General features: G+C 37.2%; 1 protein-coding gene across 1 annotated transcript; it reads left to right on the forward strand.

The window, feature by feature from the left end:
* The first annotated feature begins 6,392 nt into the window (after window positions 1-6,392).
* On the forward strand, window positions 6,393-20,946 carry LOC132273480 (uncharacterized). The gene is made up of 3 exons (XM_059774438.1): window positions 6,393-6,749; window positions 10,730-10,810; window positions 20,118-20,946. Exons 1-3 carry the CDS (start codon window positions 6,591-6,593, stop codon window positions 20,526-20,528), a joined length of 651 nt encoding a protein of 216 aa, XP_059630421.1. The 5' UTR covers window positions 6,393-6,590; the 3' UTR covers window positions 20,529-20,946.
* The last annotated feature ends 223 nt before the right edge of the window (window positions 20,947-21,169 follow it).

Consider the following 21,169-nt stretch of genomic DNA (forward strand, 5'->3'; position numbering starts at 1 on the left):
CCTCTTCTTCCTCCTCTTTCTCCCTCCTCTAATCTTCTAGCATGAAGCTCCCTTCTATTGTGTGGCTCATATCCCTCTTATCTACCACCAAAAGGCCACCAACCAACATCTCCAACCACTTCATTAAAGAGGAAAGCAAATTGAAGAAACCAAGGTGCAAGTGGGCTGAAATGAGCCATTTCCGAAGGGCATTCTGCCCAAAATTCGAGCACTCTAAGCAAGGCCTCGAGCACTCGAATTTAGTGTAAAAAGCTCCATGCTTCACTTGCTCCGCCCAGACCTACTTTGGTTAAACAGCCATAACTTTGCGCTCCGAACTCCGAATGATGAACCGTTTGAAGATTTAGAAAGCTAATTCAGATTTCTAAATATTTCATGTTTTGGTGGAGATCCAATTCTCAAGGATGATTGGTCGAAAATGAAGATCAAGGCAGAATTTCATTGCTGCCAGGCAGTTCTGCGCACCTCTGGTAACAAGGCCATAACTCTCTGCTCCAAGCGCCGAATGACAAACCGTTTGAAGATTTGGAAAGCTAATTCAGAGTTCTAAATCTTTCATGTTATGAGGGAAGTCCAGTTCTCGAGTTTGGAAGGTCAAAATGGCGAGCAAAGTCCAGGTTCTACTGCTGCCAGAATTCAGCATTGGCACCTTTTGTTGCTCAAGATTCCACAAGGCCTTATTCTTGTTCCATTTTGGCCAATGAACCTGAAAATGCATAAAAACATAGAAATGAAGATAATCTACATAAATTAACGTACAACGGACTTTACTAATGCAATTTAGGGCACTTGAATATACAATATTCGGCGCTTATCACGGGCCTAGAAGAAGATGGTATAGACTAGGTTAGATTGATAGGAACGCCCATACTCTTAATTATCCCTTCATCTGTTACCAATTCTATAAGAATATCAGCGAGTGTGAACTCAAACTGATTCCTTATTTAGTTCACTCTAACAGAGTCGAACGAGTTTCAAGGCAATAATCATGTTAACTTGAAACTTACCACCCAAGTCAGCCTTATTGATCTCCAGCTAATTTTTAAATAATAAATAATCATTTTTCAAAATTCGATTTCATACTGGAGTTCCTTAGGCTATCTTGATGCTATTCAAGTCTGACATAGTACTTTGGCATACTCTCTATCTAATCTCACCAAAACATCTTATTAAAATTTTAACATGATGCTTGAAGAAAATAAAATAATGTAAATGTTAGCTTTGGAGCGTATTCGAGGTAAACTCTAGAATATTGCACCAAGTCATCTCATTTGCCTTATTTCACTTATTCAAAACATTAATGTTCTCTTGGGTATCTTAAAGTAAAAGGATTAGGTTTAGAAGTAGTAAATACATTTGTACCCTTACGTTGTGAATAAAATATCTAACTTCCTTTCCCAGTCAATATTAATGAAGTCCAGTTACATTGAATATGTAAGCAAGCAGATAAACTAGATTAGACATAATTAATCTGAATATAAATGCATTCATACAATATGCAAGGTGAATTATTAATACTGTCATGCATATTTAAAATTAAAATGAGTTTGTTAACCACATAATATAATAAATCTCAATTGAACAATAGATCATTATCATTATTGGTGAACAATCCCTTTTAATTAATGCGGGTCCCTCAACTCTGTAGCAAAATAAATCAACCAATCAATATGTCAATAACTTATCCTGTTGGAGGAGTTCATTATTACTATTGTTGAGATTCATCTACTATTAGGTGAGCACTTCCATTAAAATAGTATGTGGGTCCCTTAACCACTGCATGAAAAATCGGATAACCAATACACCAATAACTTATTCGGTAGGCGAAGTTCATTATTGCTATTGGCGAACAAATCCCATCATCTCCATATCTCTGAAGACAATGCCTTATCTATCTATATGAAATGATTCCCGATTATGTTTAGCCTTTCTAAAATCACCTAGTGTAGACCACTCTGTTGGGGAGCTAACACTATTGATTTTAGATTGAGTGTATAACATTATTAATGCTCTAATGAAAAATAAAATATTAAATATCTTGTCACTATAATCTAGACTCTTTAAATCATGCGTAGGGCCTTATTTTTAAAGATCTAATTATAATGAACATTTAATATTATTATTTTTATGAGAAAACCATTCTTGTAATATTAAGACTCTTCAAATCATGCGTGAGGCCTTATTTTTGAAGATCTAATTACAATGGTATTAATAACGAAGACCATGGGGCAATGTATAAAAATCCCCGCTCCCACTCAATTTTTAATCATTCATAATTAGGGTTTTGAATTTATTTATTCACATGATATAATGCATGCAAAACGTCTTGATTTTAATCCAATTAAATTTAGAAAATATTTGGACTTTAAACGATTCACTAATATTTAATTTGAGGCACACTTTAAAAATAATTTACAAAAATAATTTTTCGTTTCTCAATAAGTGCTCTCAAATTAATTAGTAATCAAATCCAATTAATTTTCATAATTTAATTAATATAATCAAGTCATTTAATTAAATATCATGGATCCAATGCATGAATAATAATAATAAACAATTAATTATTCCATGCATCAGTTAAATAAATAAATAACAGACAGAAGCAATTTAAATGGCCAATGGATTCAGCTTTTAACATCTAAAACCTATTCTTGCTGTGCGGGCTTCCTTCACTAGTCTATAAACATCCATAGGAAGCTTGTACGCGTTAGGAGAAGTAAAATACTGCTTGAAACGAACCCCGAGGACCCCACACGTGCTCACACGCGCCTGGAGCAAGCAGAAGGACAACACACGCGCTTCCACGCGCTGGCACGCGCCCCCACGCGCTGGCACGCGCCAGGGGCGCGTGGGACGCGCCTCCACGCGCCTGCACGTGCGTGGAGGAGTGTGGCTTTGGCTGACATAGTCAGCGCGTGAGCTCCACGCGCCTGAGGTGCTGACTTGGTCAGCGCGTGAGCTCCACGCGCCTTGTTTTTTTTTTTTCCCAGCTATGACGGCGCGTGATCTTCACGCGCGCTTCTTGTGAAGCTGCATACCATCCTCCATGTAGGTGCGCTGCACCTTATCAACTCCAGGGCTGACTTTGATCCAAGGGTCCTGATAGTGGTTGCACCAAATTCTGGTGTACCGCGAAGCATGTGATCATCAGTCCTCCTATCTCCGGCCAATACCTCGCCGCCGGCAATTTTCCGGTCGCCAGAAAAACGCCGAATATTCCAGAAAATATAAATTAAGTCTCAAAAAATTCTAGAAAAATTCCAAAAAAAATCGGAAAAATTCCAGAAAATTACTGAAGCATAGTTTAACCCTTTTGGACCTTCTTGAAGCTTCATAGCATCCTTTGATGAATATTACATGGCTTTAAAAATATTTACAACTTGAAATACAATGGGAAAAATAAATTACATCATTGAACTTTCAAACGGCTAAATCAAAGCCTTAATTACATTCATCCAAAGATAAAATTACATTCAATATTCCTATAAGCTTCATCCATGGCCCAACCATACATCATCATTCATTCACAATTATTCATACATCATCATGTATCAATATATATCAACATATTAAATCATACATCAATAAAAATATATATGAATATAATTTTGGATCCATGAATGATGATTTTCATAAAATCATGATCTCTAGTAATGAATCAAACCATGCTCTGATACCACTGTTGGGAAACGTGTAAGTTTTAAAAACTTTTCGAGGGATTTAAATTCATAGATCTTGATTCATTACATAGAGACAAGTTTTACGCAAAAATAAAATATGATATATCATTCAATTAACAGATTGAATACTTACATCAAAGGTCTGAGTAAACCTTTAAAACTTTCCTCTAAAGTGAATGTTCTCACTTATTGTAGATCCCTTAGCAAGATGCCTTCTCCTTGGATCTCCATCTTCTTGGTAATTATTTTGCCTTTAGGAATCACTCATAAGCCTCCATGAATTACCTTGGAAAACTAAGCTTGTGGGAGCCTCTATTAGATGAGACCATAAACCCTAATTTTCTAGAGAGAGAAAATTTATTCCTTTTTCCTTCTCATAAAAATCACCCCTTAAAATATACATAGACCATGTATATTTATAGGCAACATAAAAATAAAGAAAAAGAAACAACAAATCCTTCTCCATCTCTAATTCATATGTCTCAAATCTAATATGATTCCAATATCAAGTTGGGCTATGAGTGAGAATCCATTGGGCCTATTATTTTATTGGCTACAATGAATTAATAATTAGCCCGGTCCATGGACCCAATTCAATTAATTCATAAATTAATTTCTACTCCACTAAAAGAAATTAATTGAACTCCAATTAAATAATAAATAACCTCTAAGTCAATATTGCACTTTGACCCCTCTATGCATAATTAGTTATCGGATAAATATAGCCATCAATCCGACTACTTAATTAATATATTTATTTTGGTACCTTTGATTATTTCTGACTCGATCACAATAAAACATTTGTTTGACAAAAATAATAATTTAAATAAATAAATATATAATAAATCATTTTGTCTAAAAACACACGAAGGCCTTCGAATTTACTTTGTGATCAACCATAATCAATACAAAATAAATACAAGTAGCAATGATGCAAATATTGAAAATATAACCCTCTAACTATTAATTACATAACTACCCAAAGTGTCGGTCTAAGGATCCCGAAGAATCCGCCGAACAAATCAAAGTAATTATTAATTAATAAAAGAGTCTATACTTTTCTCATGCTTAAGAGTCAAATGCCATGACGGTGATAGGGAGTAATTGCATACGACGGCTCTCGCAATATATCTCAACCTAACGCGGATCCAGTTCAAGTCTTAATTAATTATGAGTCCATCTATAATTACCGACTATGAACAATTTATAATTACTATTTATATATCATGCATTGATTGTCATCACATACATATATATAAATATTTCTTGTAATTAAATGGACACTATCAATTTCATAGTGAATCGAAACATAATACATTGAATTCACCAATTATATAAATCATAAATATTTCAGATATGTCAGGAACATATGTCAATACAATCCAGATAGGAATTTGCTATGCCAGGGCATATAAATCCCAACACTAACGCTGTAAGCCGTTCCTGGTCATTCGGGACGTCTTGGTGTTCACCCGACCCTTCTCTTTGACTAGATCCCTGCAACGATGTTTGTTCTTTAGTTACCATATAGACCGCAAATGCATATACCCAACCCAGTAATTTATTGATTTAAGGGAATAGTCGTTTTCCACAGACGGCGCCAACTGTTGGGGAAGAAATTCACGTGGCCTGATACGACACTATTTTCCTGCAAAGAAGAGAGTAGAAGATCGATGAATCTTGACAGCACCAGTGTGGTGCCTGCCAAGAGCTCTTCGACGATCAAATCAGTCACCGGAGGTCTAAAAGAAAGACAAGGATTTAATTATCGTTTTTCGTCATACCTGATTGACTGGTAGGATTTCATTCTTATAGCCGCTCTCCCTCAGTTCGTTTGCGAGATCGGAGGAGATCCGTTTGTTGCCAGATTTGTTAGGGATATGATTTACCCCTTTGAACTTCAAATTGTGCCAAGGTTATCCTTACCTTGTTGAACCACGTAATCTTATCTCTTGTTTAAATTCTTTTTATCAGATAGATTAAACAAAACACATTATAGGGAATTAAATCAAATTTACGTAATTATGACTCGAACAATATTAAACCAAGCTTAATTCCACTTATTTACTAGGTCGAAGTAGGGATGACAAATTACAACACGAGTTAAAAAGGTTTGGGTTTGTCATAAACGGGTTTGGGTTATAAAAGAGTCAACACGATTAACCCTTTTACTTAACCGTGTCGGATTAGGGTTGAGGGGTTTAACTCGTGTAACTTGTTTATGACTCATTTAACTCAACATGCCATAATCGTGAATATGACCTGTGTAATATGTTACATGTTTAAACCCAATTAGTATGAATAGTTAAGTCATTTTAATATAAATCTTATCTATGCCTTATAAATTTTCTTTTTTATTTGGAATATTTAGGTTAATTATGATAATTTTTTTCTATTATTTAGTATTTGATTAAATATTAAATGTCTCGTTTCGATAAATAGATTATTAAACAATTAACACGTTTACTTGTTTAATAAATGGGTTAAATTAGTATGGAGATTTTTGACACAATTATTAAATAGGTTAAATTTAAATTTACTTATTTAATATAATATCATTACATTGACAAGATATTAATAAGACGCACGAACACAAGTACAACACAAAAGCACGAATTGCCACCTGGTCCAAGTATTGCCACCCGGACAGGGGAGCAAGTGTCATGTGGCCTTGCCTACCATATATATCATGTTCCCTTCTCCAAACATTTTGCTTTTCAAAACTATATAAAACCCCTCATTGCTTCTTCTGATACTTTCTTCATCAAAATCTGGGCTTCCAGAGAAGGTAACTGCCGGCGTGAATTTGGCCGGAATCTGCTTGCGGGGAAAGATTTGAGTTAACTGTGGTAGTGTTTGGCTGAGATCGAAGGGGTTAGGGAAGAGAGAACTGTAGAAAGAAGATTGTAGATGGGGAAGAAAAGGAAGTCTGTGGCGACGAGCCTCGACGAGGTTGATCGAACCATGTACTCTACGTTTTGCAGCGCCGCCAATTCGCTGTCTCAGCTCTACACGCAGGCCATGAACCAGCAAAAGCTCTCCTTTCAAGTCGGTGAACGACATGGATTGGTATTCTTCTCATCCACTAAATGGAGACATATATATTATACATATTTGTATGTATATATATATGCACAAATACTCATATGATTCTATAATTGAGTATTGTTTTTATTTTAATGGTTCATTAAAGCAATTGCTGAAGTTTATCAGTTTTCTATGATTTATCATGGTTGTTATTTGATTCGATTCATTTTCTTAGTTGTTTGTTTTTATGTTATAATTAACTTATTCAGTTTATTCCTTGATATCTGATATCTAAGTTATGTTATTCTCATCCAATATATATTTTATGTTTTAGTGCAAGGCTAATTTCATTAGAGTGATATACTTGCTGGTTTAATAATATTGATCTTTTTTTCTTTTAGTATTATTATTGCTTTGCGGTTTATTGGATATCTCATATATTTTTAGCGAAACATTGCTTTTGCATATTACTACAATTTTCCTATTAGGGAATTTGTGACATCCCGGTTGGAAGTGTAAGGCTGTTAAGAATGTAGATTATCAAGTAGTTAGGGGCGTTATATCACTTAGTTGCTTCAAAATAGATGTTCTTCAGCTTCATGGTAGAAAAATCAGGTATTCCGATAAGCATAAGAACATTATTTACCTTTAGAAAGTAGACAAGCATGTTCTTTTGTTCATTATATGGATATAAGAGGAGTGGGTTGTAAGGTAGAAGTGGTTTAGGGTGTTTTGGCCCCTTCGAAACATTGAGTGGGTTCCTCTTCAATCCAGTCATAACAAGTTTTCAATTTAATATGATGCCTATACTATATCCAAATGCACTGCAAATGCAGTATAACCTTTGATGTTCAAATAAAATTTGTATAGAAATTGTTGCATGCTTGATTGCATAATGAAAGAAACAAGGGAATTAATATTTGAAAACTGAACCTAAGATTTTTTTTCTCTTTTTTTTTTTTTTTAATTTTTTTTTTTTATATATATTTTCCCAGTAAGGAACCTTACAATGTTGTTGATCGATCAAAGAGTCAGTTTTTGAAATTTTGGAATTTTCAATTTGGCGCCAGGGCTCACAAAAAGGTATATGAAGCAATCTTAATAGAAAGACAGTGTATTTCAAAAAAAGATATCTGATTTTGGGGGGCCATTGTTGGTACATTGGTAAAGATTAAGTATAAAGCATGAGGATAGTGGATTGCGTTAAGGGCAGTCACTTATGAGATTAAAGGCAAAGGTAGGTATGAACACAGCAGCTCTTCCCAGCACTTCAGATTGAGGGACGGTCACAAACAGGGACCAGATTTAGTGGCTATAGGTATAGACAGTTTATTTTTGACAACCAAATTTGACTTGATTGTTTACCAATATATGAGATTTTGAATTGTAGACTCAAGTGGGCTAGCACCATATTAAATTTATATAAGCAATTAATGCTGTGATTCACATGAATATAAATCTTAAAAGTTTCTATTTTTTTATTTTATTTTATTTTATTTTATTATTATTATTATTATTTTTTAAAGTTTCTAGTTTGTTGTAAAGCTCAGTGATATATATATTTGTAGAAGGAGCTTGTCACGTATGTTGGAGACGTTTTTAAATAGATGCTGTATGTTGGTGTAGATGGTAAACTTGCAATCAAGGAGCTAAAAATATAAAGTGGAACAGTGGAAAGATGCTTTTTAGAATGAAAATTAAAGCCACTGCTTTGCAAGTAATGTAATCCATAAATTAAATAATAATATACGTATGATATATCATTGTCCTCATCATCCTTGCCTTAATCTGATAGGAATTGAATTGGCCACATGGATTTTCTATACATAAATAAATACACTTTCATTACTAAATTCACAATTCCTTGAGGATTTGTCTTACCAATTAAATTCTCATTACCACGTGATCAAAATATCTTATTAATTTGTATAGAACACATATATGACCTGTCTAAACAAAGTCATTGATGTGTAGATAATTACCAACTTAGGGCCCTAATTTATATAATAATTTTTGGCAGTCGCAATTGAGATTGCATTCATGTGTTGATAATTCGGGTCATGAGGTGAATCAGTGACGCCCTGGATGACATCCAAAGTGGACAAAAAAGATGCCATTGATGTGTTAGGGTTCTGTCCTCGTATGTGGTTTCCTTTCTTGGTTCAAAAGCCCTTTTTGAGAGGGTAAGAAAAAGGAGAAAGAAACAAGTGAGAATGTTTGTGTCGTGGATGTGTGCAGGATGATGGGTGCAGGCACAAACTAATCCATAAATGACTTACCAACTTTATATTGGTAAGCGATTTTTATTCAAAAGATGTAAAATGTTTTACAGTGTAAAATGTTTTACTAATTTTGTGTTCAACCAAACACCAGAAAATAAGAAAATTATTTTTCGGAAAATATTTTACTTCAAAACATATGGGAGCATACATTTAGTAAAATTGTTGTATAGCATTCTATTAGCTAGTATAGGACTCCCCTTTCTCTTTTTTCGGTTTTTGTACAGCTCTTGGGATGTGTTCCCCTTTTGAACACTTTCTAACACATGTTTACTTATCAAAAAAAAAAAAAGTTATTTAATCTAATGTACCTTTGGGATGTTTAACTAGCAATGGATTACGCATAATTGCTAGTGCCTTGTGTAGAATCATTTAGTTGGATAAATTAATGCTAGTAGAAGCTCTATAGCCAATGCTCGTGTTTGCATTGAGGTATCTATTAACATCGATTGCAGAAGCTCTTTTAAGGAAAAGGATTCCCTAAATTTTTGTGCCATCCGGATTGTGGGATACCATAGCATGAAGACTGTCCCTTCTTTCGGGGACAACTTGCCATGGGAAAAGGGCCCGTATACTGGTGAGGATGCTGGTAGATGGCCCTACCCTAGCGACTGCGAGTGGGTTTTCCCCTTTTGTTTCAGTTCATGTGGTTGTCACAAAGCATGAGGATGTGTGGGCATGACATCCAGGAAGTGAATGTAAAATATTGTTTTTCGCATGTCACTTATCCTGGTCACCCTCCATCCAAAGAATGGAAGTTCAAAATGGTGATCCTCTTATCACTTTATTTAATTCAGGCGTAGATGGGGAGATTAAGGTTGCAGCCATTGGAATCATCAAAAATTTGATAATTGTAAGGTGTTTAGTTTTAAGATATGTAAAGTTATTCAGGAATGGAGAGAGGTTATGCATCCAAAGGATGGGCCTAAGGAAATTAATGACGATTGAAAGGAGGTCACAAAAAGGGTAGAAGAGTAAAAGGGCAAATTTGTATACTCTTACTGTTGAGAAATTTGTGAATAGGAAAGAGAACATTCTTATTTCTAGCAATATTCAAGATATTAGAGATCAAAGTTAGACCATTTTGGTTTAAGTTCGCATTTTGAAGAAGAACGAGAACATTTTTGGGACTCTTGATTCTACTGTGGCACATGTGGATGAAGTTAGAGACTAGGGTGGTTTGCTGTTTATGTTGCTTACTTTTGGTGTCCACGGGTGTTGCCCATGGGCTTGATTGGGGCTCCTATTGTGTATATCCTTTTATTTTTGGTTATTAAACTTTTCTCTACGTCCCAGGAGATCAAATAATCTAGAAATTGTTCCTTTTATCTTCTCTTCTTTACTGAGCTCTAGAAATGGAGGAGAAAGAGAGTAAAAGGTGAGCATAAAATTTCTTGTTTAGAAACTTGCAAATTATATATTCACATCTCAGATCCTTTCATATCAAGATCATTTTTGATTTCTTTGTAATTCTGTGTAAAATAATTTGCAGGGCTCCTTTATCTTTCTATGTTACTCCCTACATGTGAATATTTGAGTTTTCTATAAAAATGAAGTAAAATTTAAAGGTTGAAAAGAGTAATGTAAGATACAAAAACAGAAAGAAATTTGGATGACCCAATAGACAAATTTAGGCATTTGACCTTGATTTTATATATCTAGGATGTGTTTGGCTCGGGCCTTTTTTAGTTTGGAGACTATCAACACATTTTATTGACCATAATTTGGTTCCATCTTTTGCAGGAAAAACTTTATGAATGGATTTTGAGACAACAAGAGGGAGGATCAAGAGTGACTACAGTTGACATACTCACCTACCTGCAGGTTTCACTTCTTGTCATTTCTACAAACATGAATTTAATTTTTTAATCATGATTGAGCCTCATTTTGCACTATGATATTTATCCTTTCTGATGTACTAATATCTGTTTTAACTGTACTCAGGATTGTGATTTTGATATTAACAGCCTTTTAAGATCTACTGCTCGTAGGTTACTCTGCAGGCTACCAGGAATCTATTTTGGATTCTTTAGCTTGAATATGTTGCAGACAAGATACCAAGCTGTTTCAAATATGTTTCCATTACTTCACAAAGTAAATAATTAAAATTGTAGCTGGTGATAGAGGATTTATAATTATTTATAAGTTGTCAGTTACACATCGAACATTTAGGGAATTCGCAAATTTTTAAATGTCAAGTGGAACTTATTTACGTTATCATTTTCAATCCTATCAGGATATGGTGCAGGGTTGGAGAAATACATGATGTCTTTGTAATTTGCATAGTCTGGAATTTAGGATAGCTTGCTTCATGGAAATTGTGAAAAGCTCTAAATTGTAAAGCCAATAAGATAGTTAGCAAAGCTAAGCAAGACTCACTGAATGACTTATATGAAAAATTAGGAATGAAAAGGGTGAGTGGCCGATTGTTATCAGCTTGATAGCGGTAGGCTCATGTGGGATGTGCGGTTTCGGCTTTCTTTCTAGGTTTAGGAGGTGGACGAGGTTTGTGGCTTACTGGATCTTCTGTATAGATAGGAAGTGGAAGGCAGAGGCAATGACGCTTTACTTTGGGTGCCCTTTACTCGGGAGGTATGAGGTCCGCTCTATGTTTCTGTGCCTTTCCGATTTTTTTTGGTTCAGATTTCCCTTGAAAGACAGTTTGGTGCTCAAAGGCTCCTCTCAGAGTGGCTTTCATCACTTGGACTGCAGCTTGGGGCAAGATCTTGATTCTTGACCAAGGATAATATGAGAAAGAGAAGACAAATTACTATCAATTGGTTTTTTTGTGTAAAAGGGATGGAGAGTCCGTGGATCACCTTCTTTTGTATTGCCCGTTGGCTTACGACTGTTGGAACCTTATCTTTGGTTTGTTTGGAGTCCAATGGGTTATGCCTTGGTTTTCGAGGGGTTTGTTGATGCTTGGAGGGGTTGTAGCGTGGGGGCCTACACCCGGGATTTCTGGAGGGCAGCACCCCTTTGCGTGTGTTGGTGTATTTGGAGGGAGTGGAATAGTAGATCTTTTGAAGGGGAGGAATCTTCCATTGAGGTTTTGAAATTCCATATTATTACTTCTCTTTTTTAGTTGGGCGATGGGGAGAAATTGTATATCTATAGACGAAATTGTTGATTTTTCGGGTTCCTTGGGTCCTTAGGACCTTTTCTTTGGCTTCGGCTCTTTTAGAGTTTATGGGATGCATTCCCCTTTTGAACGCTTTCTAATATATTCTTACTTATCAAAAAAGAAAAGAAAAAGCTATTTATAAGTTGGCAAAGAATCGATATAGATCAACTAAAGACGTGAATCAAATTAGATGTATTAAGGACATAGATAATCAATATTAGGGCGATTTGCACATTAGGGCATAGTTTGGAATTATTCCACATTCGGGCAATTTGCTTTTAGGGCACAGTTTTCAAGGAGAGATTTTATATACACATATACTATGTTATGAAGAGGTCTTTTTTGGATGTTGCTAGTCTGCCACGATTGGGGTTGAAGGGAGAGGTGGTGAGAAAGGCTTTAGACAGAGGGGTGGTTCTTCGGGTGGATGAGTAGAGTATGCGTCACCGGGAAACGACGCTCAAATCTTGCCTCGTTGGGAGATTCGACAGTGATGTGGGTAGCTTGGAAGGAATTGAGGCGTGGGCTTCAAGGATTTGGCAGATTTCATGTGGGGTTAGGGTTTCGAATCTACTCGATGGGCTGTTGCTTTTTCGATTTCCTCCGGAGAAGGAAGTGCAGAGGGTGTTACGATGGGGGAAGAAATCTTGGGGGGATGCACAACTACTTATTGATCTGTGGTACTACAGAGTTGGGTGCTTGGGGATGAGGAAAATGACAAGGCAGAGACGGATTGTGTTGTTTGGCCTTCCACTTCATCTTTGGTGTCAGAAGCTTTTTGAACATATAGGGAATCTATGTGGTGGGTTTAGGGAGTTCGAGGCTTCTGAGAGCGAGACAGAGAGGATCGTCATCACGGTGGACGACGGTGGTGTTATCCTGGAGTTTGTGATCGTCGAAGATAAAGATTGGGCCTTCAAGATTTCATTGACAGAGGAGATTGCTCCTTTTGTGGTGACGAAATCCATGGCATCTTTGATTGAGAAGAATGGATGTGTGTTGCGCAAATCCGTTGCTGGTTCAGCTCGTTCGACGAGCTTGGGTAGATCGGAGAAAGATGGAGGAAGGCCATGTCAGGGACGAAGTGAATTGCACACGCAGAAGGCGAGTGGGGAAAGGGTGGAGTGGAGACATGCACGTGCAGAAGATAAGCTTTCGCAGATTACAGATAAGGTGCTGGAAGGGGCTGGGCTGGGAGGTTTTGGGCCGTTTAATAAGTCAGCTGGTCCTTATATTCAGAAGCACAAGTCCAATGATGGGTTTAGGCCTAACAACTTGGTCCAGCAGAAGAGAGATAGGGCTGTTTTTTGGGGCCCAAATAAGAGAGTTTTGGGTTTGGGCTCGAAGGAAGAGGAGAGGAGATCTAGTGTGAATGGGTTGGGTCAAGCCCAGGTGGGGAACTCTGTAGTGGGCTTTAGTGAAGGCCATAGATACTGAATGAGAACAGAGAAAGAAAATTGGGTTAGAGCCAGTTTGTATAGCAGTCGAGAGGGGAAAAGATTTCGCCTGCTGTGTGCAGAGGTCTTTGGACAATAGTTTCGGTCTTCCACAGTTAGAGATGGAAAGCGCTGGTCACGTAATGAGAAATAGAAATGGGTTAGCCCAAAGGAAAGTCATCCTGGTATGTCTTTTTTCTCTAATTCTCGAAGCGTTCTATCTGCTCCTTCTTCTTCTTCTACTCCTTCTTGTGGGGTGTTGAGGGAGGAAATAGCGGTGAAGGCTGACTGGCAGAGGTTGAAGATGAGGTGGGACAGTTAAGGAATCATAAACTGGATATTCTGCTGAGCCCTTCTCCTGAGTTATTAGGGGAGAGTGTTTCACAGATGGCAGTGCCGGTAGGTCTGGATGGAGTTACGGTGTATGTGGGTTGTGATTCAAAATTCCTTGTACATTACCTTCTCGTTGAAAACCACGTCTGTACTTTTATTGATTTTCTTGTTTTGGCCATCTTAAAGTCAATCATCTAACTCATCTGCACCCTACCCAATGAAGATGCATTTTAGTGACTTGGGGTCAAGCTTTCCCCTATCATGGTCACTAATATGCGCATATGCAGTACAACAAAAAACTTTCAACCATGAAACATTTACCACTTTACCGCTTCATACATCCTCCGGTATCCTATGCTCCAATGACACTGACTGTCCACGATTAAACAGGTAGGTAGTTATACTAACTGCTTCTGTCCAAAACAACTTGGGTAGATTTGAATGTATGCACATGCTTTTGGCTGTTTCTATCAAAGTTAGGTTCATCCGTTCTGCCACCCCGTTCAATAATTGTTTCATCCGAGACCATGATCTAATTGGATTATTCATCTGTCGGGTTTGAGAACGTTGTAACTGATCCCACCATGCAGAAGCACCACTCTTAAGACGATAGGCGACCAATTTAGCTTTCTTTTCCTCTGCGATACCCATATAATAAAAAAAATTGTCAACTTCCGAAAGCTAGTCCAGAAACCCTTCGATATCAAGTTGACCATTAAAAGACGGAAGGTCAATTTTCAACTGAAAATCTCGATGATTTGCTTTGACCCTATGATCTCCATGTGCTAGAACAATACCTTCAATCTGATCATCGCTCGAATTAGACCAAACGTCCTGTCGAAAATGGCACTGATTATTAGCACGCTAAAGATGACCACGTTGATTTCCAGCCCTTTGTTGTGGCTGATTCACACCATCAGCTTGGTCGTCCTGATCATGCCTATTACGAACCTGCACACGATTCATGGCTTCAGTTAGATGTTCAACTGCCGTCTGAATTTCCTGTTTGAGTTCTCGATGCAATTGTTGACATTCTCCCACAGTCACTGCACGTTCTCCCTGATCATCGTCCATGGAGAATGGCTCTAATACCAACTTGACGCAGCGGATCATTGAAGGAAATTAAAATAAATAAGAATAGTAACGTATTCTTTAAGCACTCGAATCCACAAGAAGAGGTTGAGAGAAACTCTCGATTTTCTGATATTGATAAAAGTAATAACTAATTCCTAAACTATTACAATAGCATGTATTTATAGACCTAAGCAAATCCTAAACTATATAGGAAATTAAATCAATGAAAACTTTGATAAAACAAACACAAAACTATTTAGGAAATTAAAGCAATGAAAACTTTCCTAAAACAGAAAATAGAAACTAGAAAACATTGTTCCTGCACTGTTTATTGTTGTAGTACATCACTTGCACCGTACACTCCAATCTGATCCCATTCTCATAACAGAACTTCTTGAACCTAGTGTTTTCATACTCTTCACTGTTGTTTGATCTCAACCTCTTGATCTTCAAACCCTTCCATTCTCCACCGTGGCCTTCCACTTCTTGAACACCTCACACACCTTGTATTTGTGCTTCAAGAAATAAACCCATACATTCCTCTTATGACTGTCAATGAAAGTTACGAAATAGGACTTTCCGCCAATGGATGAGACTGGGGCTGGCCCTTTGACATTTGTGTAAACTAGCTCAAGCTTCTCCTCCCTGAAATTATGCCACTCTTCTTGAAACTAACCATCTTCTTCTTACCAAACACAACTCTCACAAAAGTCAATATCAATTGCCTTCAAGCCAGATAGTTTCCCCTTCGATTGCGTAATCTTGAGCCCCTTTCACTCATGGGACCTAGACTCTAGTGCCAAAGGTTGTCATCCTCTTTGCTTCTATCTGCAACTGCTATCAACCCACGAGCACGAGAAATCCAGTAGAGAGTGCTAGTCTTCTTACCAAGTGCAGTGGTCATAACACCTCTGAAAACCTTCTATGAATTTCCGTTGAAGCTTGTGACATAACCTTCATCCGACAACTATCCCACTGAAATTCGATTCTCTCTCAAGTCCCTATGTGTCTAACATCCTTTAATTTCCATATAAACCCATTCAACTTTTTTTTTTTTTTCCTAAATGGCGGAATTTTTTTATAAATATAAACAATATGATACAGAAAATCATAGAGGCATACCCCTATTACAATCATCCCCTTAGGGAAAAGAAAACATAAAAGATCTTACATGAAGAGCAAAAAACACAAACTAGTTAAACATTAAAATAACATCTTGTAAGCTGCTGCCTAAAATATCAAGAATCTCCCAAATAATGCATTTAGTAATCTCCTTTGGAGTAGAACGTTTGTCATTATGTAGCCTTTCATTTCTCTCCTTCCAAATAAAGTACAACGTAGCTGTGAATACCAATTTGCATAGCTTATTTCTGACATTATTCATATTGAACAACTGAACAAACTCAGCAGCCATCCTTTGTAATGTTTGAAAATTCTGTAGCTGCCAGTGGCACAAAGTAACTCCATCCACACTTGCAAAATAAAAAACACAACAACAAAATAAATGATCCACATCCTCCTTCTCCTTGTAACACAACCAGCATCTAGATGCTAAATTCACACCCCTCTTTTGCAAATAATCACTTGTCAATACACAATTCTGTAAAACCAGCACAGCATGAGAGGACCATCGAGGTCTTCCTCCATTCCAACACAAACCAGCCCAAGAAACTTCTTTTCTTCTTGTTCTACAAGCATTCCAGGCAATCTTGAATGTAAACTCCTTTGGATGCCACACTAATTTGTCCTCCCCCCCTAGAATTGGAAACTGCAAAATGAATTGAAGTATACCATTTGTAATATTATCAAACTTGCTGTCCCATTTGCTTGCTGCAATAAATTGACCAACACAGCTCTGCCTATTTCTGCTCAGGTGAGATAACATCCTATGGTTAAAAACCTCTGAAACAAGCTTCCCATCACACCAAGGATCCATAAAAAATTTAATCTTCCAGCCGTCCCCAATTCTGTATTTGCAATTGAGTTTGATAATGTCTCTCACAACTACAATACTCTTCAAATAGAAGAGTTTATAACTCTTGAAATTACCTGCCAATATGAAGAATTTCTCAAATATATATTCTGAAACCAGGCCACCCATAATCTGTCTTTGGATAATAGTAAATCCCAAGCTAAAACACATTTAGAAGCTCTATCCATTCAACTTGATCTGCACTTCACCCTTGCCAACCACATTGCAGGGCTTATCCTCACCAGGGTACACTTTCCCAAGGTTACCCAGTAGATTGCTCTCAAATAGCTCTTTGCTTAAGGTAGCATGAAACAATGCGCCAGAATCCAATACCCATGTCTCCGCCTTTCTCTTGAAAGAGCATATCAAAGCATCATCTGATTCTTCTGAGACCAACTTTGCTTCAGTTTTACATTTTGTATTCCTTTTTGGAGCTTTGCAATCTCGCCTCAATTTCAATACTTAGCATCACTAAGATTTGTGGAATTCCTGGGATTTCGAGATTGTGATATTCCATTCCTTGACTTGGATCTACCACTTCCATTACCGTTGCCTTTCTTCTTGTTTGAACCCCTGCTTCTGCTTTCAAGATTCAATGTTGAACCACTAGTGGAGACCCTTTTGTTTGCCTTATGATTTCTTCAGTCAGAATCATGCTGACAACATTGTTGAACTTCAACTTAGACTTCCTTACAGAGCACTAATCGTTGTAATTGTGCCACTCCAACTCTCGGGTAATTGCCCTAGAATTAGCAGTGCTCGGATCTTGTCTTTGAAGTTGAGTTCAACATACTCTAACTGGCTCACTATCTCGTTGAACACATTTAGATGTTCGTTGACTTTCCTCCCACCTTTGGCCTTCTTCAAGGTAAACAACTTCTTAATCAAGTGTACCTTACTGGTTGCAAACGGCTGTTCATACATACTAGGAAGGGCTGATATAAGAGACACCGTCGTCTTCTCATTCTTGATGTTGAACACAATTGACTTTGACAACGTCAATCTGATGGTGCCAAGAGCCTCCAATTAAGTAATTGGTAATCTGAATCCTTTATCTCCCAAAGGTAGGTAGAATTTTTTCTAGAACAAGATATCTTCAATTTGCGTCTTCCAGAAACTGAAGTTTGTGTCGTCGAACTTCTCGATTGTGGATGTCTTATCTTCTGATGCCATTTCTACCACTTGAACAAACGGGTCGCATACGAAGAACTCCTTGGAAACTCGTCAAACGCCCCTGTGACCTAGGTTCTCAACCAAAGTTTCTGAATAGCAGTTGTGGCAGAAACTCTAAACGATGTTCTAGGAGTAAAATACACAATCAATCACAAAGAGAGAGAGAGAGAGAGAGAAAGAAAAAAAAAAAAAAAAAAAAAAAACGATCATAGAATCAATACAAGATATACGTGGTTCACCCCAAGTTAGGGCTACGTCTACCGAGCGCACCGAACAATTTCACTATGAAAAACATGAAGGATTACAATGGAGAATTTTCCTCGCAATCTCTTTCTTCCTCTCTGTCGTGTAGGCACAATAATCTCTCTCTTGTTACACCTAAGGTTGGTACAAAACTCATTATATATTGGAAGACAACTTACCCCACAATTCTGAGCCTTTTGGAAACTCCAAAACGGACAAGGAAACTAAATCCTGCACATATCAGCAAAGTGCGATGGTCGGACTTCTTGGAACTCCCGTTCTGACCCTAACTGCCCAAGTGCGACCGGTCGCACTTCTCCAGATTTGTAATCCTCGAAGTGATCAGACTCCACAGCCTCAACGAGACCTACATATAGTTTTTTTTTGATTTGGAGAAAGCAGAGGATAGGATTCTTAGAAATATAATATGGCGAGTTAAAAAAAACGAGTTACTGATAGTAAGAACAACGCTGTAGGAGAAACATGTGAATTTCCAATAATTGTAAGTTTACATCAAGGATTGACACTCTATATATTTTTGTCTCTAGTTATGGATAAAGTAACAAAACACATTAAGGATGAGGCTCCAAGGTGTGTTATTTGCTGATTATTTCTATTTGGTTGAGGACAGTAAGAGCATGGATAAGTCAAGGTTTGAAGAGAAACTCTAGAATTTGATGAATTAAGAAAAGTAGGACCAAAACTACAAATACAAGTATGGATATAGAGTAAAATAGAGGATGAAGAGGTATGACAAGTGAAACTTTTGGTACCTAGGCTCGATTATGCACAAAGAGGGAGAAATTGGGACGATTTTAACCATAGGATTAAAGCAAGATGGCTGAAATGGAGGAGTGTTGCTGGCATCTTGTGTGATCGGCATTTACCTTTAGGATTGGAAGGTAAAAGTAAATCAGTTATTATACCATACTTTATGGGATATAATTTTGGACTGTTAAAAACGTTGTTCTCATAGAATAAATGTTGCAGAAATGCACATATTGAAATATATGTTGGCATGACAATAAAAGATAAAATTAAAAATCAACACAATCGTGAGGTGGTTGAAGTAACATCCATTGGAGACAAAATGAAAGAGAACTGACTAAGATGGTTTGGCCATGTGCAGTGAAAGCCAGTAGCTGCACTGATTACGTAAAAAGAGATGTGGTCCCTATTGAGGGTAATGCTAGGGAAATTGAAAGACTGAAGCTTACATGGGCTGAGATAATTAATAAATATATGCGGTTTTATTGAGGTTTATGATCAAATGGCAAAAATGATTCATGTAGCCAATTTAAATTGTTGGGAAACGATTTTGTTGAGTTGAGTATGCTTTAATGATACAGCCTTTCGCAAAGTTGGGCATTGGCATTATTGTGTTGTACCATTGATACATGTTCACCATTTTAAAGACTACAGTTTCTTCATGATGCGGGAAAAATGGCAGGAAAAAAAGGGGGGGGGGGGGGGGGGGGGGGGGGAAGATGATGATGATTTTTAATGTCTATTTTTTGAGTAATTTTGTCTTTTGTTTATTTTGGTTCTCTCACAAACTCTGTACAATTTAAATATTCAACTCCTTGGTGTTACATCTATGTAGTCTGCGTGATCTTGTTTTTTGTTACATTCCCTTTTACACTTTTGAGTTCTTTATAGTTCCTATACTTCTAGTCTTCCGTTTGATGTTATTTTTTAGATCTTCAATGTTGTTTTTTGTAGTACTTTTTTGTGTTTTCTGTGTGGGAATTTATCAAGTTACTGCTCTCTATGCAGGCTGGGCTGGACTATTATGGAGAGGAGCCATCAATGTCACCCAGAGCTCCCATCCAGAATCCGCAGTCACAACCCATGACACATTTAACAAACTCAGGCTTCCTGGTCTCTTCTGGATCATCTGAAACACCGGCTACTTTGCAGGGATTTCGGTCTGAGCACAATGATCAGCAGCCCAAGAATTATGTTTTCTCAAATGCCCTATCAAGCCCTGTTCGTCGAAGTCTTCAGAACTATCATATTGGTCAGGGAGGCTACCCTGTGAATGTTGTTCAGCCCTCTACAAATGGAGTCCATAGCAATGAATCCCAAGTCCTTCGACAACAGAACAGGGCTTCTGATCCTGTCAATTCCAATGATTCCTCCATGGACATGCATGCAGATAGTCCAGCTCATGAATCTACTTACTGAAAAATCTGAAATATTCCGTGTCCCAAGTTGCTTGCCATTTGCTGGTCAGAAGTCTTGCAAGAGCTGTTTCAGTTCTGTTGCTGTGTTGGTTGCTTGCAGTTGTTACAACAGAAGAGAAAGCAAGGTTGAGATGGTTACTTCATACAAGAATAAAAAAGTGAGGGTGGTGAATTGTGGAAATGTGACATGAGAAGTAGGTATAGTGTGTGTTCTCATAGGGCAGAATGCGATATGATGAGCACGAAACCTGTCAAGTGGAGTCTTGTTCTGTTGAAAAATTCTGTTTGTTTGGGTCTTCTAGCTTTAATGTTTGTTAATGAGTACTCTGTGACTTGTGCTATACATTCTAAAACTATCATAAGTGCTCTATGTACTCTGATTTATACTACAGGTTATAGTTATTTCGTTATTGGTTTAATCTATATGAAATTAGATTGGAGCAAGATCAATTTGGTACTTTGGATGCCAAAGATATGAAGAGGCCAGGAAGGGATTAGTTTGGTTTAGTTCTCTGAAGATATTTTTTAGGAATTTGGAAACAGAAAAAAACTTTTGGAGAATCACAAGGTTTTTCCTTCCCTGCAAGAACAATTGTTTAGAACACTATTGTTGGAATAATGAACCGAGTTATTAAACTGACG

This window comes from Cornus florida, unplaced genomic scaffold (assembly GCF_030987335.1).
Source record: "Cornus florida cultivar Cherokee Brave unplaced genomic scaffold, ASM3098733v1 CherokeeBrave_3.0.0_Hap2_Chr09, whole genome shotgun sequence".
Classification (NCBI taxonomy): Eukaryota; Viridiplantae; Streptophyta; class Magnoliopsida; order Cornales; family Cornaceae; genus Cornus; species Cornus florida.

What these genes read in the sequence shown, in the direction of transcription:
- LOC132273480 (XM_059774438.1), top strand. Translation starts at nt 6,591, where the DNA reads ATGGGGAAGAAAAGGAAGTCTGTGGCGACGAGCCTCGACGAGGTTGAT. An exon ending in TCGGTGAACGACATGGATTG is followed by an intron (nt 6,750 to 10,729) that starts GTATTCTTCTCA and finishes CATCTTTTGCAG; the next exon opens with GAAAAACTTTATGAATGGAT. An exon ending in ACATACTCACCTACCTGCAG is followed by an intron (nt 10,811 to 20,117) that starts GTTTCACTTCTT and finishes CTCTCTATGCAG; the next exon opens with GCTGGGCTGGACTATTATGG.